The sequence below is a fragment of the Perca fluviatilis genome, chromosome 11 (assembly GCF_010015445.1).
Source record: "Perca fluviatilis chromosome 11, GENO_Pfluv_1.0, whole genome shotgun sequence".
NCBI classification, from domain to species: Eukaryota; Metazoa; Chordata; class Actinopteri; order Perciformes; family Percidae; genus Perca; species Perca fluviatilis.
Genome location: NC_053122.1, coordinates 12540245 through 12555092, shown reverse-complemented (window position 1 = coordinate 12555092; position 14848 = coordinate 12540245). Strand labels below are relative to the sequence as shown.

General features: G+C 44.1%; 2 protein-coding genes across 2 annotated transcripts; both read left to right on the top strand.

Moving 5' to 3' along the window:
- The first annotated feature begins 466 nt into the window (after positions 1-466).
- Positions 467-1525, top strand: psmb11a (proteasome 20S subunit beta 11a). Its single transcript, XM_039816175.1, has 3 exons — positions 467-512; positions 711-1064; positions 1185-1525. Exons 1-3 carry the CDS (start codon positions 467-469, stop codon positions 1523-1525), a joined length of 741 nt encoding a protein of 246 aa, XP_039672109.1.
- psmb5 (proteasome 20S subunit beta 5) lies at positions 1522-8732 on the top strand. Its single transcript, XM_039816173.1, has 4 exons — positions 1522-1543; positions 1729-2048; positions 4615-4921; positions 8060-8732. Exons 1-4 carry the CDS (start codon positions 1522-1524, stop codon positions 8341-8343), a joined length of 933 nt encoding a protein of 310 aa, XP_039672107.1. The 3' UTR covers positions 8344-8732.
- The last annotated feature ends 6116 nt before the right edge of the window (positions 8733-14848 follow it).

Genomic DNA, 14848 nt, shown 5'->3' with positions numbered 1-14848 from the left:
AGACACAGCGTCTGTCAGAGGATCCTGCTGTTGGTGGTTGATGCCTGAAAATGATGAAAAAGATATGTATGAACTTGCACACAACTAACAAGATGACTCTGTCACTCAGCAAAACATACAAGGTTTGCAGAAAAGGGCTTCACTGGATATTACTTTCACAGCAGGTAAGATAAAATATCACTTATGTCAACTAAAAATGGTTTTGAACTTAGGCCTATGTGTCATATTTGGGAGGGCTATAAAGGGGTAAAAACCTCGGTTTTTCAGACTATATGTTAGATGAGAGAGTGAGAGTATGGCAGCAGTCACAATTACAAAACATAGTGGGATTTATGAGATTTATGCATAGGGTTTATGACAAAGATGGGCTCTGGTTTAATCTGTGTTTAAGGAGTACTTTTTGCCTGCCAATCTCTGGGAAAGATATTCAGATTTTTTGATCAAGAAAATCTGTATCTGCTTTATTATGGCTTTGGAAGAAATTTGTGGCTTCAAAGACACTCCTGTTCATCGTAAGTGGTTTCCTGCCTCTCATTTCGAAGATACGGACAGATCTTTTCATATGACTGACTTTGGATTGAGGAGACTAAAGAAACCTGGGAGAAATAGTGGGATCCCACTGCAATTCTTCATACCGACTTTGCCGAACTCTGCCCCTTTCAACCCCAGACCTTCACTCCCTTTTTCCCCATCCAACCATTCCGTGACAGTCAGCAGGCCTTTCCCTCTGTCTCATGGGACAACAACCTTGGGTTTCATCTTCCAAGGTGGGGTCATTGCAGCGGCAGACTCACGTGCCAGTGCTGGGGGACTTGTTGCCTGTCCAGCTGTTCACAAGATTACCCCTATTCACTCCCATTTAGTGGTCACCTCCTCTGGTAGCGGTGCAGACTGCATGCTGTGGGAGAGAATTCTGGCCAGAGAGATCAGACTCTACCAACTGCGGCACAGACGTTGCCTTTCAATATGTGGCACTGCCAAGCTCCTTTCATTTATGCTGCACCCCTTTAAAGGGACTGATGTGTGTGTGGCCCTGACATTGTGTGGCTGGGATAAGGAAACAGGTAACACTGACTGTGCAAAAAGGTCAGAAGCCTCATCCTTTATTACTGATGATAGCTCCTCGGCTGTTGTAAGTAGACGGGATGTCACTGCAATGGCACATTCTGCATCCCCTAACGGAGGCCCGAAGCTGATATATGTGTGCAGCGATGGTGCCCGACTGAAGGGGGACATCTTTTCTGTGGGCTCAGGCTCTCCTTATGCTTATGGAGTCCTGGATAGAGAGCAGAGGTGGAGCCTGAGTAAAGAAGAGGCCATCTCCTTGGCAAGAGAAGCAGTGTTCAGAGCCACTCACAGGGACGCCTACTCAGGAAACAAAGTGGACATCTTCCACATCACAGCCCAGGGATGGAGCCAAAGAAAGAGAGAGGACCTGAAAGAGGAATACTATAGAGACATGGAGAGGAGGGCGAAGATAGTGGAGGAAAGAAAAAGAGTGACCAAATTAGATGCTTTGGGATGAAGCAAACAATTGGTGGTGGTTCAGGGGGGCTAAAGATTAGAAATAGTGCAAAGTCAGCCACCTCAGTTTATCCACTTTTGTCAGCTAGCTAGAATAAATCTTTACTAATCCATGTAGTACCACCATAGTAGTAGCTTAATAGTATCAAACTGCTGTAGCCTTGAAATCTTGTTCTTGTTACCTGGGTGTCTGTTCCGCCACAGACACAGGGGGCGCTGTGTCATTTTGCAACCATGACTCAATAAACTTTCGCACTCTTACCCAGCGGAAGTTCCTTGCTCATCAGACAATTTCAAAGATGGCTCTTGCTAGTGTGTTGAACAGTGATTGTGCGAATTTTTCATTTGAAAATTGTCAACCTTTTGGTTTTGGTTGTGGACCCGGACAGAGCGGTCTGGGATTTGACGCTACGCCGGGAGACGGTCTCAGTTTTTCCGTTAAAAACCCGCTGTGTGCCGGAGACGAGGATGGCGTCGAAAGGAAAATAGAGTTCCTGCATGGAACCACCACCTTAGCATTTAAAGTAAGTTAATTAGTAGCTTATTGTAGCTAGCTGGTATTGTACAACTCTGGCGAATTGTTTAGTTGTCAAAATAGGCGTTTGGTAAATCATTCAGACTCTAGCTACATCATGTTTGAGGGTTTAGCTAGCTACATAATGCTAGCTACATCATCATAGCATGGCTACAAACCGCTTTCTCATTGCAGATGTTCACATAACGTTAACGATTAGACGTGTCTGGCTTCAATAGCAATTCGGTAAACGTAAGCAGGTCATCGCTATTTGTGTCCGTGACAGTTAGCTACTAAAGTGCAGGTGTCATAAGTGAGCTACAGCTATTCCGCTTTATTTGAATGGAAAACAAGATAACAGTTCTGTAAACCGCTTCTCTGCAGAGTAACGTTATCCACACATGGCCTTTGTCTGGTTATTTTTGTATTGTAACAGTTAATGGTAAATATAATAAAGTTGTCTTTAATTCATGTTTATCATATCACGTCCAAAGAGAATTGGAGCTTTAAATCACAATTGGTTAGATGTAAGCTATTGTACAGCATTATTCAATTTGCTTATCTGTTTGGCATTTAGGACAATTTTCTTCAAACCCAATTAAACTATGTATGTCCTTTTTTTAAGGCCATTTTAACTGTACACCAAACGATCTAGCTAATGGGCCAAAATCTTGTAAAAATGTAAGTTAATGTTTTCAGTGATGATATATCCTGGCAGGTTTTTGTAACATCTATGGTATAAAGGAGGAGCATGTCCAACTTTTAATTTCTTTTTTCACATCCATTATTTGTTCATTAATTTTACTGTCATACTTTCTGTGCATGTTAATTAAGGCAGAGGTTTCCATACCAGAGTATCTAAATATCAGAACCAGACATGACATTCTGAAGGAGAAATGTTTGGTTTCCTTAGAAATTTTAACAATTATTGTCTCTGTTTATAAAGCACTTCTCAAAACAAAGAATGCAAATTTTTGCAAACAAAAATGCAAAACACAGCAATAACAAAATAAAAGTACTAAAAGAGCAACATACAAATTTAAAATAATAAAACCCAGTATAAAAAAAAAAAAAAAAAAACTAAAATCAGGGAATGCATTACGATAAAGGGATGTTTTGAGCTTAGATTTGAAAGAAGCCACTGACTCAGACTGCCTTATTTCCTCAGGGAGCCTCTTATCTCAAAAGCTCTATCAAGAGAATGTGATAGATAGAAGGCCCTTGCCTGAGGATCTCAAGTATGAGCAGCGTCGTATGGGGATAAAATATCTGAAATATATTGCAGAGTCATACCAACCTTAAAATCAATAGAAATGGTTAAACTTGAAGATCCATGTATACAAAATATTGGTATCATTATTCAAAAACTAATAACAGTAAAACACCACACTTTCTCACAAAAAACTATTGTGGAAATTCTCATTGGATGTGGTAGGAGAGCATTAAGAACAAAGTATGGACTCCTAAAGCAACATTTTAATATCAACACAAGAGGAAATAGGGTTTCTAAAAAGTTCAAGGCAAACTTCTTATTTGTGCTGGTAAGATTAAGGAAGGCTTAAAAGATGATTAAAGTGAGTCCATGTGTGTTTACATTCCACTGAAAGAATAGCTGGATACCGTCATTTTGTAATTGACAATTTTTTAAAAGGCTTTCAGACAGGTTCCATAACCTTACATTAAGTCAGTGCCAAAAGCGAGCCGCCCCACTGTAACTGTATTTAAAAATACATTAAATACACTGGGGGAAACCCTGAACACCAAACACCATTGTTGTCCAAAAACTATTAAAAACGCATAAAAGAGCCATACTATTGCATTTGTGTGGTGTGTGCTTTCATCACAATGAAAACAGCCAGCTTTGTGGCTGGGTTGGCTAAGTGGGTAGAGCAGACACACATAAACCTAGAGGTTTATGCCTCGACGCAGTGGTCCAGGGTTCGAATACGACCTGTGACGATTTCCTGCATGTCTTCCCCCTCTCTCTCCCCTAGCTGTCCTATCCATTAAAGGCGGAAAAGCCCCCCAAAAATAATCTTTTTACAAAAAACAAAACAGCCAGCTTTTCTCTGTCAAACCAGCAGACTGAGCTCTGTAAATACAGAACCACATCCCTGCAGTTGGTTTTGGTCTCTTCAGGGGATTTGTTGATAAAAGAAAAGATAGAATAACGCCAACTGTATCCCTTAATCCCCGAGGGGGGGTGATGAAAACCTCACCCAGCAGACAGCTCCCTCTGACTGGCCAAATCTCTTGTCTTCACTTTAGTACTACACAGCTGTGTTGACTGTCACTTCAGTGATAGAGGATTTTGGAAGGAGGAGCAAAGGTCTCCCCTCTTATCCAGCAGCTTTCTGGCAGAGCGGAACCATATATTGTATCTCTCTGACGGTTGTAGAGCAGCAGCACATTTCTGCTTTGTCTAGACAGGAATAAGAGGTAGCTTATAAGTAATTAAACTGTACATACTGATCACTGATCCATCAGTGACTGCTCTGTGTGGTTTCCCCTCCTGCTGTAATGTGCGTCATTAATGTGCCCCCCCCCCCCCTCCTCCTGCTGTTGCCCCCTCTCAGTTCCAGCATGGTGTTATTGTAGCGGTGGACTCTCGGGCCACAGCGGGCTCCTACATCGCCTCGCAGACAGTGAAGAAGGTGATTGAGATCAACCCCTACCTGCTGGGTACCATGGCTGGAGGAGCTGCAGACTGTAGCTTTTGGGAGCGCCTGCTGGCCCGCCAGTGCCGCATCTACGAGCTTCGCAACAAGGAACGCATCTCTGTGGCGGCAGCCTCCAAGCTGCTTGCTAACATGGTGTACCAGTACAAGGGCATGGGACTCAGCATGGGGACGATGGTGTGTGGCTGGGACAAGAGAGGCCCAGGTAAATACAACAGGGGTATACTTACATATGGTCTGTGTCAGGTTATGATTTAAAATTTCTATTTGTAGAAAACCACTATAGCTGCCAACAAAGTTGATCGTTAAGGTTTAGTATTGAGGTAAGGAGCCATTTCAATAATTCACTTATATAAACCATTCTTTAGAATATAATTTAGTCTAAATTTTAGTTAGATGAATTTTAACTTTTAAAAAGTTCAAATTCTAACATTGTTGTACTGGGGCGACAGGTTGGGTTTGCAATGTGAAATCAGATTTAAAACTACACATCAAACTAAATCTAGTTTTTGTGTTCTAGAATAAAATATTTTTTTTGTTGCAACTGAGTATTTTCATTATTGATTTAATCTGAAGATTATTTTCTCGGTCAATCGATTGGTTTGTAAAGTTAGATAATTTAAAGGAGATTCTCCAATTTTTTTTTAAGCTATGAAATGATCCTTTGTGTACAGAACTGTCAATTCCTATGGTTTTCCAGTTACATGTGCAGTTTTGATTAAGTGCAAACACAGCTGTAGTTCCCAGAGGTATCCACTAGATGGCACTGCAGCCTCTCTCATGCGCTGCCCCTCTTTGTACCTTACGCTGTGGCTTTTGGATGCCACGTAGTGTGAAGCCGTACATCACAGAAGGTGTGCTTAAGGAGGCCGCCACAGTGACACAGTAATGGGAAATCGATGAGGCTGGGACTGCAGGCCAGCAAGAGCGCGGCGGGATGATGGACGTCGGGTCCCAGCCTTGCGCAACTGGGTCGCATGCATAATGCCCGTACACCTGCTACGATCGATAGTGGCTTTGTCTGGAAAGCAGAGAGGGCTGTGTGAACGACGACGGCCCGCCCGTATGCCAACAAACGTAAATGACACAATGTTAAATCCTGGGCAATCAATTGGGGGAAATAATGATCCCTGTATAAGTTCAATAGGTGTGGGAGCTTTGCCATGGCCCCCACAATGCCAATGATTGAATGGAGAGGTAAATGTCATGTAAATTTAAATCAATCATGATTAGGAGAGAAGCTCATTAGCTGGCTACAATCATGTCAAGAGCACTTATTCCCCTGTTGGAGATTCTTAAGCTGCAAGCAAAATAAATCGAATAAAAGCTATGTTGAGGAGCTTGTCAAATACGACTCTATGTAATAACATCAAATGTTATGACAGTTGTAATCCGTATAGTTAATTCTTGATTACTTGGTAGAGGCTTTGCTTTTGACAGAGAAAAGGGACTATAGTTGACTACTCCCTACAAGGGTTTGCATAAGGTGATATGTGATTTAAATGGGATGCAGCCCCCAATGGAAAAAAAAAGCCAGAACAGCGTATGATATGAGACCTCGTCAGAGAAGACCCATGTGGCAGTCAGTTTTACAACCCCTCCCAAGAGAGTGATGTAATAATTTTTTCCACCTCTGTTCAACTGCTGCTTTTTTTTTTTTTTTTTAAACTCCTGATCCAGTGGTGAATTGTAGTGGAAAGGACAGATGACGGACAGACAATGACCCATATGATGCATGCCATTCACCGCACTGTGCTCCTCTCCTACCTCTAAAAACTGTCAGTCCAGCCAGGTGCACCGACTTCTTAAGCACCTGTCAGTGGATTGACGGAGTGGAAGGAGTTTCTCTTGGCCGCCACTGCTGCAATGCTCCACCATCCAGGCAACCTGCCCCCTGCTTCCGCTTTAAGTGGGACTCGTGAATTTTTCTTTTCTTGGCGCTCATCGCCGCCTTCATGTGTCTGTGTTTGAGACCAATAAGCAACATGGCATGACTTGGCTGTAGAAAGACCCAGGTGTGTTTGGAAAGGAATGGATGTGGGAAGTGTCTTTTTGTGCTGCTTTGCTTCTATACTGGGACCTGTTAAAAGAGTCCTCAACCACCTCCGTCAACTGCGCTACTCAACATAAGAGGCCGCCTTTACAACTCTTATCACCCTGCCTATTATGTTTTTTAACGAGTCCCTCACAGTTTTCAAGAGGAACAGGCAGGTCTCAGAATGGCAAATTGCCCCCATGCATAGACAGGCACTGGATGATTATCATGGCAAGTTAACGACAGGCTGAGGAAGCTGCAATTTGCCAGTTGAAAGCAATGGTAAGCTTCTTCTTTTTTCAGGAAAGCAAGTGGCTCTCTATCCCTAATAGACTGTCACTAGTTTAGCTGAGGAACTCTGCAAGCGGGCATGTGCAATCTGAGGGCATTTTGAAGTGTTTTTTAATGTAGGAGATGAGCGATAGCGCTGGATATGTTAGGCAATTTTATATGCATGTGTCCCTGCGTTTTTCCTGTGCAAGTATTTTTCACAGGTTTCGCTTTGTGAAGCGCTATGCAAAACATGCCTTTTCGCAGGCTGTCTTTTTACCATCTGCAGGCTGGCTGTGGGCGAGCTCACAGGCTGGTGCTAGTCACCCGTTCCACGTCACTCTGGGTTCAGGCCTAGCAAGTGTGTCATGGTGCGGAACAAAATGTCTTGCATGTGTCCCCGAAGCGTGGTGTGGAGCAAACTGTCCCTCACAGATCGGTCAAAGCATTGTGGGTCTGCAGTGCACGTTGAATCACGTTTGTCAGGTTAGGTGTGGGGCGAGCGCGTATGTGTGGAAGGATATGAACGTGCTGTACTCGTCTCATGTCCACAGCATGTGAGCACGCTGTTGTTTTATTTTTATTTTTTATTTATTTTTTTGTCCTCGCTCTTGAGGTGCAGGTACCTGCAGCTCGGGTTGGGGGTCGATAGCTAGTTAATTTTTGGCGTGTTTGTAGGGATCAATAAGGCCCGGAGCTGGGCCCCTGGGCCGACAGCGAAGTGGCCCGTGCCTTGTCAGCAGGTTCCGCGGCCGACTTTGTTTACTTGAAGAAGATGCAGCTGTTAATATCAGCCAGCCTTACTTCACTTGGAGAGGTTGCAGCTGTTCATATTCTCTCTTGAGGACATGGCGTGTGTGTGCGTATTGTCTGTGTGAGAGCGGCGGTATTAGATGTACACCATCTCAGTTTTCCTGACACAGCTCAACACCTCAGTCAGGAGAATGGAGGATGCTTTTGCGTCGAACACTACTCCCTTTTACATGGTTTCTTTTGCCTTCCCACCCTCTTAACCTGCCTTTTGTCCTTCGTCCTCAGGGCTGTACTATGTCGACTCCGAGGGGAACCGGGTGTGTGGCGACCTGTTTGCCGTGGGCTCAGGCTCCATGTACGCCTACGGTGTGATGGACAGTGGCCTGCGGCAGGACCTGACTGTGGAGGAGGCCTGCGAGCTGGGTCGGCGCGCCATCTACCAGGCCACATACCGTGACGCCTACAGCGGAGGGCAGGTCAACCTGTACCACGTCCACAGCGAGGGATGGACCAGGGTCTCCCAGGAGGATGTGCTGATGCTGCACCAGCAGTACAAGGATCAGGCATAGTCATGAAAGTCAAGATCACAGAGGGGGCTAGGAAGTGGGGAGAGAATAGGGATGTTTAGGAGTTTATTCTGCTATCTAATGTTTAAGATGTTCTGACACGTGAATAAAAAGGACTGATCTGCCAATTGATTTTCACTCACATTACTTCTGTGAACCATTTGACTTGTTGCTAGCTTAAAGCTTTATATTGTACATTCTTAACAATGCCAGTGAGCTCCACTTACCCTGCACAGAGTATGTTTTGAGGGGCTGCAGAGAAGGGGCCGATGACTCAAACATGCTTTAATTCAGTGTGGGAGTAGTGTGGTGCTTGCCCTACATACGTTTTAATTTGGATCCTGGAAATCTACATCTTTCTCAATAAAACCTGTGATGTTCTTTTTTCAAGAGCCTTGTTTTTGTTATTTTACCTTTTTTAGGTTGTAATTTACTCTTTATGTAAATGCATAGTCTTGTAGCCTTATCTTCCTTTGATGTAGTCATTTTACCACTGTGTGTTTACATTTCAGTCATCTGTTCCCCCAGCTGTCGGGATTGGGAGGTACATCCAAAGCCTGCTTTGTCTCCTCTAAATGTTCTGCGTTTATTAGCGGGGAGTAGCACTGTCTAAATAGCACTATTTAATTGCGTACCACCATCCTCAATAATTGTGCCTCCTGAGTTGTAACAGTGTGTTTTCTTCCCCTCATTGATAATGTTCCCTTCCTCCGCTCACGTTGCACAAATACGTCTTTTAATTGGAAGGGGAATGTATACTTTAATTCCTCCCCGACACACTCAGCTTCTCAATGTGCAATGTTGTGTGCCACCCTGCCGTGGTGTTTTACAATGTAACGACCTGCGCTGGCAGTGTGTGCCCCTCCAGCGGTTTTTATGGATGGGGAATAAACACTAATAAAAGGGATGGGGTAGGCATCTGAAGCCAGTGCACTTTCAATTCATGGTTAAAAACTAGTTTCACAGGGGAGTAGTTAGCAGATGGAATAGAAATGGGATTTCAATAAATAGAAATGAGCGGGCCTCGTCTGTGATGCTGCTCTTGGTAAATGAAGTGATGGAAATAGCACCATCAATAGAGTCAGAAACTGACAGTGATTATATATGTGCTGCAATGGAGCAAATGTAGATAAAAGCATTAACAGTTTGTAGAAGATTTTTTTAGGGGTTAAAGGAGTGACTTTTCACTAAAGGACTGAGCATGCCTCTGTTATATACTCAGAATAGTGAATAAAGACTAGCTCCCGAAGCACCATCAAGCATCCAACATATTGTATTTTCATATAGTGTAGGAGGCCTTGCCTTAATATCGAAGAGCTTTTAGAGGATGCAGTTTTAGTCCATAAAAACTTAAAATCCTATTTTTATTCCAGTGTACTATCTGCACCACATTAAACAAGCAACCAACATATTACTCCTAAACATCCCAACTGTATAAGATGGATGGAAGTGATCACTTTAAAAGAAATACATTTTTCTGCCCTAATCTTTCTTCAGGCAAGTTGATCCAAAATCTACGAGCTCTCATGACAGAGGCTCTGTCAAGTTTGTGTTCTAGGGCTTGGAACAACGAGAGGAGAAGCATCGGAGGATATGGCGCTCCTTTCTTATTTTTGTTCATTGGGTTAAAATCTTTTAGGTTAAAGGCATCAGTATGCTTTGGGTTGCCAAACAGCCTCAGAAACCCCCTTTAAACATGCTTATTTGAATTTGGAATTGGGGATGCAACAATGTTTTAAACATGTCTAGGTGTGCAAATTGAGAAAACGTTTCTCTTCGTGTTTATTTTTTTTTCATTTCTAACTTCTGCAGTCACTTTTTAGCCATGGTAGCTGCCCGTGTATGGCAGTGTCATTTGGTCTACCAGTTCACCACTTTGCTCCAGACTGAGTCAACAGCTATTAGATGGATTGTAATGGATGTAATTTTGTATAGACGAGCAGGGTCCCAAGAATAAGAATCCTACAGACTTTATTGATCCCCCCTTTTCATCTAGTGGAACTTATCTATAAACACTCTTGCCTCTAGACACGCGCAGAAGACACTTGGAGCTTGGTCGTTTGAAGCATACTGAACTGAACTATTAAAGGTGCTCGTTATGTGATGCCGCGTTTGGGGCTACAATTTTTTCGTCACCATACAGCGAAATTCCTCATCTATATTCTTGTTCTCCTGAACAAAAAACGTGGTCTCTGAAGACAGTCCAGGCGCCACAAACGCCAACAAAAACAAACTGCGCCAACCTGCACCACCAAACATAAACAGTGTTCCAGCCAATAACCGACAAGATAGAGCTGGTTGAGCCATCACTGCTGCAGCGTTAGCACGTAGGCTACTTCCACAATGCGTATTCATGACTTAACCAGCTCCTTCTTGTCTGTTATTGGCTGGAACACTGTTTGTTATGTTTGGTGGTGCAGGTTGGCGCGGTTTGTTTTTGTTGCCGTTTGTGGAGTCTGGGCTGTCTACAGAGACCGCGTTTTTTTACAGTGTGTTCAGGGGACGGGCAGCTAGCAGATAGTGAGGAGAGGTTTGCTGTATGTGACGAAAAATGTAGCCAAAAAACGCGTCACATCACTTAGAGCACCTTTAATTAGCCTAGCTCTTATTTTGGTGATATGATTTTGACTTGTGAATTTAAATTTTTAAACCCGTAGTTGCTGGCGTGGATGTTCCAGTCTGCCTCTTTGGCCCATCTCGTCATGTGTAAGGGAAACACTTGTCACCTGTGGGGTTTTCGCCATGTTTGGACTCACCCAATCCTGTCGGTGAGTGTGACCTTGGCATTGGACCAGCAGACAGTAGGCAGTGTGCCGCCAGTGGCGCCGGTCGTCTATGTCTGGTATGGAGATTGCAGGTTGTCAACAGGTGTAGCTGCTAGTAAGTATCAGCTTTCGGAATATTTTCACAAAGCTTTACACCCGTGGAAAGATGGTGACACTCTAGGGCGGCATGACAAAATGAAGAAAATAGCTTTCTTTCCTCTTTTTTTTTTTTTTTTTGTTGCCTAAATTAGACGAGATAGCTATGAAAAAGACCAGCTGGCGATATTGAAAGGTGCCAGCATGATGATTTTCACACTGTGAGAAAATAACCCCTGTGCCCACATTATTCCATCTGTCAGGTGGTCATATGTGTGTTTTCAGTCCCAGACACCAGATCCTATCTGAACACTGTCCTATTGGTGCCCGGACAACCTTTTAGGCATTTGCGCACGCACCCTCGCATGTGAGCCGTTATTTCTCATGATTTGACGCTCAGACTTTATAATTGGATCTTCACGAGGAAAAACACCCACTGCAAGGGTGCACGCTTTTGGTGATTGAGTATCTATCAGCCATTGTTTATTCCTGTTGATGCTTTACCCCCGATGCAAAAAAAACAAATGAGAAGTCTATTTGGTTTGGGTAATGACTCCCGGCTGGCTGCCTCTTGTCCACCCCAAAGGCTATCCGGGTGTCATATAATCAGTACACCCAAGTCCTTAAAAGCGTGGCAGTTCTGACAAACAACAAAGCTGGCGTGAAGATAATTGCGTTTGTGGTCCCTGCGCATCCCCTTCATCGCTGGCGCAAGAGGCAGCCGCTGCCTCGCCTCGTCTAAGAGGTGCTGTTTTTCATCCCTCGCGATGACAGCCACACTCTTGTCATTCCCGCAGCGTGCTTGCCACTGCCGCCTCGCTCTACTCGAGACTGTTCTTTTTTTTCTTTTTCTTTTTTCCTGCACACCCCCCTCTTCCCCAGCAGTGTTTTTGGCAATTGCTTGTTTAGTTTTTTTTTTGACTCGATTAATTCAATGACACGAATGAGTACAGCCCGGCAGTAAACAGTGCAGCCCTTGAGTTTTGTCCAATCTGAGTCAGTACTCGTTCGTCCGCATCCCAGCAGGCACCTAGGAGCTTCTGCCAACACCACTATTGCTGCTCTTGATGATGATGATCATGAGGGTGATGGTTGAGGATGAGGATGATGATAGCCTCTACTATTTGTGCAGACTGCCTCATGAGGCCCGAAGCGGTCGTCTGTTTATCCCTTGTCGTGACACCTGACTGTATAAATGGGGCCTGTCTGTTTGTTTTATCGTCAACAGCGCCAGGCCTTGCCTCCCAGGCAAACACAGACAGGGTCAGGGAGACTACAGCTAAAGACGTGGCAGTAAGAGCGATGGTGGCTGCCACGGTCACTCCACTTACTCCCATGTGGCTCCTGGCTTTTTTTTTATTTTATTTGCACTGCGTGCACTTTAATATGTGGTGACTAAGCCCCTCGGGATGAAGAAAAGTGAATTGCGGATTTTGTTGTTTCACGCTATCAATTGGCTTCTCCCCACTTCTTGCTATTTTAGTGGCAGTTCAGTTCTGGTGATGTGAGCACTTACATTTGTTTAGGTGACGTACCTACAGGCTGTTGTTTTTCTTTTGCCTGACCTTGCACAGTGGCTGATACGCTATACTTTGCTTCCATAACCCTCTTTAGTCTTATTTGTTGAAATTTTAAATTGTGGGCTGTGGCGGTTGTCATTTTCATGAATCATTGAGGTATGAAGTACATCTACACTATGAAATGCAGCTTTCGATTCCACATTATTTTCCCTCTGGATGGCTCTGCTGTACAATTCCAAAAGAGGAGTACACAACTCCAGTGTGCTTTGTATTGGTTTTGAAGTGTTGCTCAGAGCTGCAGGCTTTTTGACAGAGTTGCCGGCCCCAGCGGAAGACTCATCTCAAGAGGAACAACTTTCTCTTCTCTTTCTCTTCTCTTTCTCCATCTCTTATACCTCTCCATCCGTCCATCCCTATTTCTGTTCCACATTTTGACTTAATCCCCCCTGCAGTGCCCTCGGCCTATTGCCCGCTTCCCTCCGGCCTGATCTCACTCTGATCAATGCCACATCCCCCCCGACAATACTAACGGGGAAATGGAGGCATTAATTACAGAGCCCAGAGCTCGTTACCCAGACTCAGCCCTTTCAGCTTCCTGGCTCTTCACTGACTATGCAATTGTAATTCAGCTGGGGGCCCAAGACACGAGGCTAATAACAGAGGGTAGCGTCCAAATGGACCATCAACCACTGATAGATGATCCGCTGGGCCGGACGTGACGGAACTGACGTGAGGGGGCCGGGAGTGACTCCGAAAGTGATTGACACACAGCTTTGGCACTGGGATTATGTGTGAGAGAAATAATTTATGACTTTCTCTTCCGGAGCCGAGACGAATGCCAGAAATGACTAATGACCTCTTTGAAGTTCAGCTTCTCTGATCGCAAACAATAGCCCAGGTTGTCACTGCTGTGGAAATGACAGAGTCGAGGGTGTTATGAGAATGAGAAGCTAATGGACTAAATCATGGAAATGGCATTTTAATTAAATATCAGGACCTTGCTATGAACAACATTTAAAAAAAATTAGAGACGTTCTTACTGGTTGATATTGTTCCTAGTTACTGTACAAAGAAGATTAAGGTAAATTGTTCTTTCTTTTATTTACTGCCTCTCTTTTGGTATGCCCTACTATCTTGTCATCCTTTCTTCTACCTGCCCTATTATGCTATGGTTTTTCTCTTGACAGTTGAGTGACAATGTCTCGACTGCCCAGCAGTTGGCCTCTTTTGAGTTATTCAGCCTCTGATGTATCATATAAACCCTGTGGTGGAAAAATAAATGTTTATTCGCCGAGTCTCCTCAAGCATTTGCCAGCATTCCCCATTTTTTCCTATAGCTCTTAGTCCGTTTAGCATCTATCCCTACCATCGGGCAACTTTTCCTTATCCTCCCATGCTATATTCTATATATGTATATCCCATTTTCTCTTTCTTTCTGCCCCACCACTTTCCACCATCCTCTCCTCCTCTCTTATAATCCCCCACCTCCATCTCACACACTGCCTCTTCCCCCTCCTTGCCTATCTTTGCTCAGGACTGATCTGCTCTCATTACATTGATAGCCTTGATGATTCAGTTGAATGGTGCACTGTCTCCCCGGTGCCTCTCCAAGGCCTTTCTCTGCAGCCAGCTCATGCAGCAGCACTCAGCAGTGACAGCAGAGCAGCCTCGTTCTCTGTGGGCACAATGATAGCGTGGCACCTGCTACTCAGCCCTGTGACCATGAGGAGACACATGCTTTATTTGAATAAGACTCTTCAGGTGTAAATGTTGAGTTGTAGAGATAAGAAGATGGATGAAACACTGAGATGCAGTGACGAATACCGTTGTCAGGTACGTGTTGTGGGAAAGTGTATGTGTGCAGGTAGGCATGTGTGGGATGTCTGTGTGGGAGTATTTAATAAAGATGATGTACATTTTTGTTTAACTGGTTCATAACCAATTCATTGGTATATCTATTTCAGCTCTAAGGTATAAGAATTCCCCTTTGATTTTTGGCTCTAGCCAGTGAGTGCCAGCACTGCACGCTACCTGAACCACAGCCACCTTCTATTATTCACGTTTCACACATTCAGAATCACCTGCACTGCAGCTGACTCTGGTATGCCTCCACTCCAAGTTACTCAC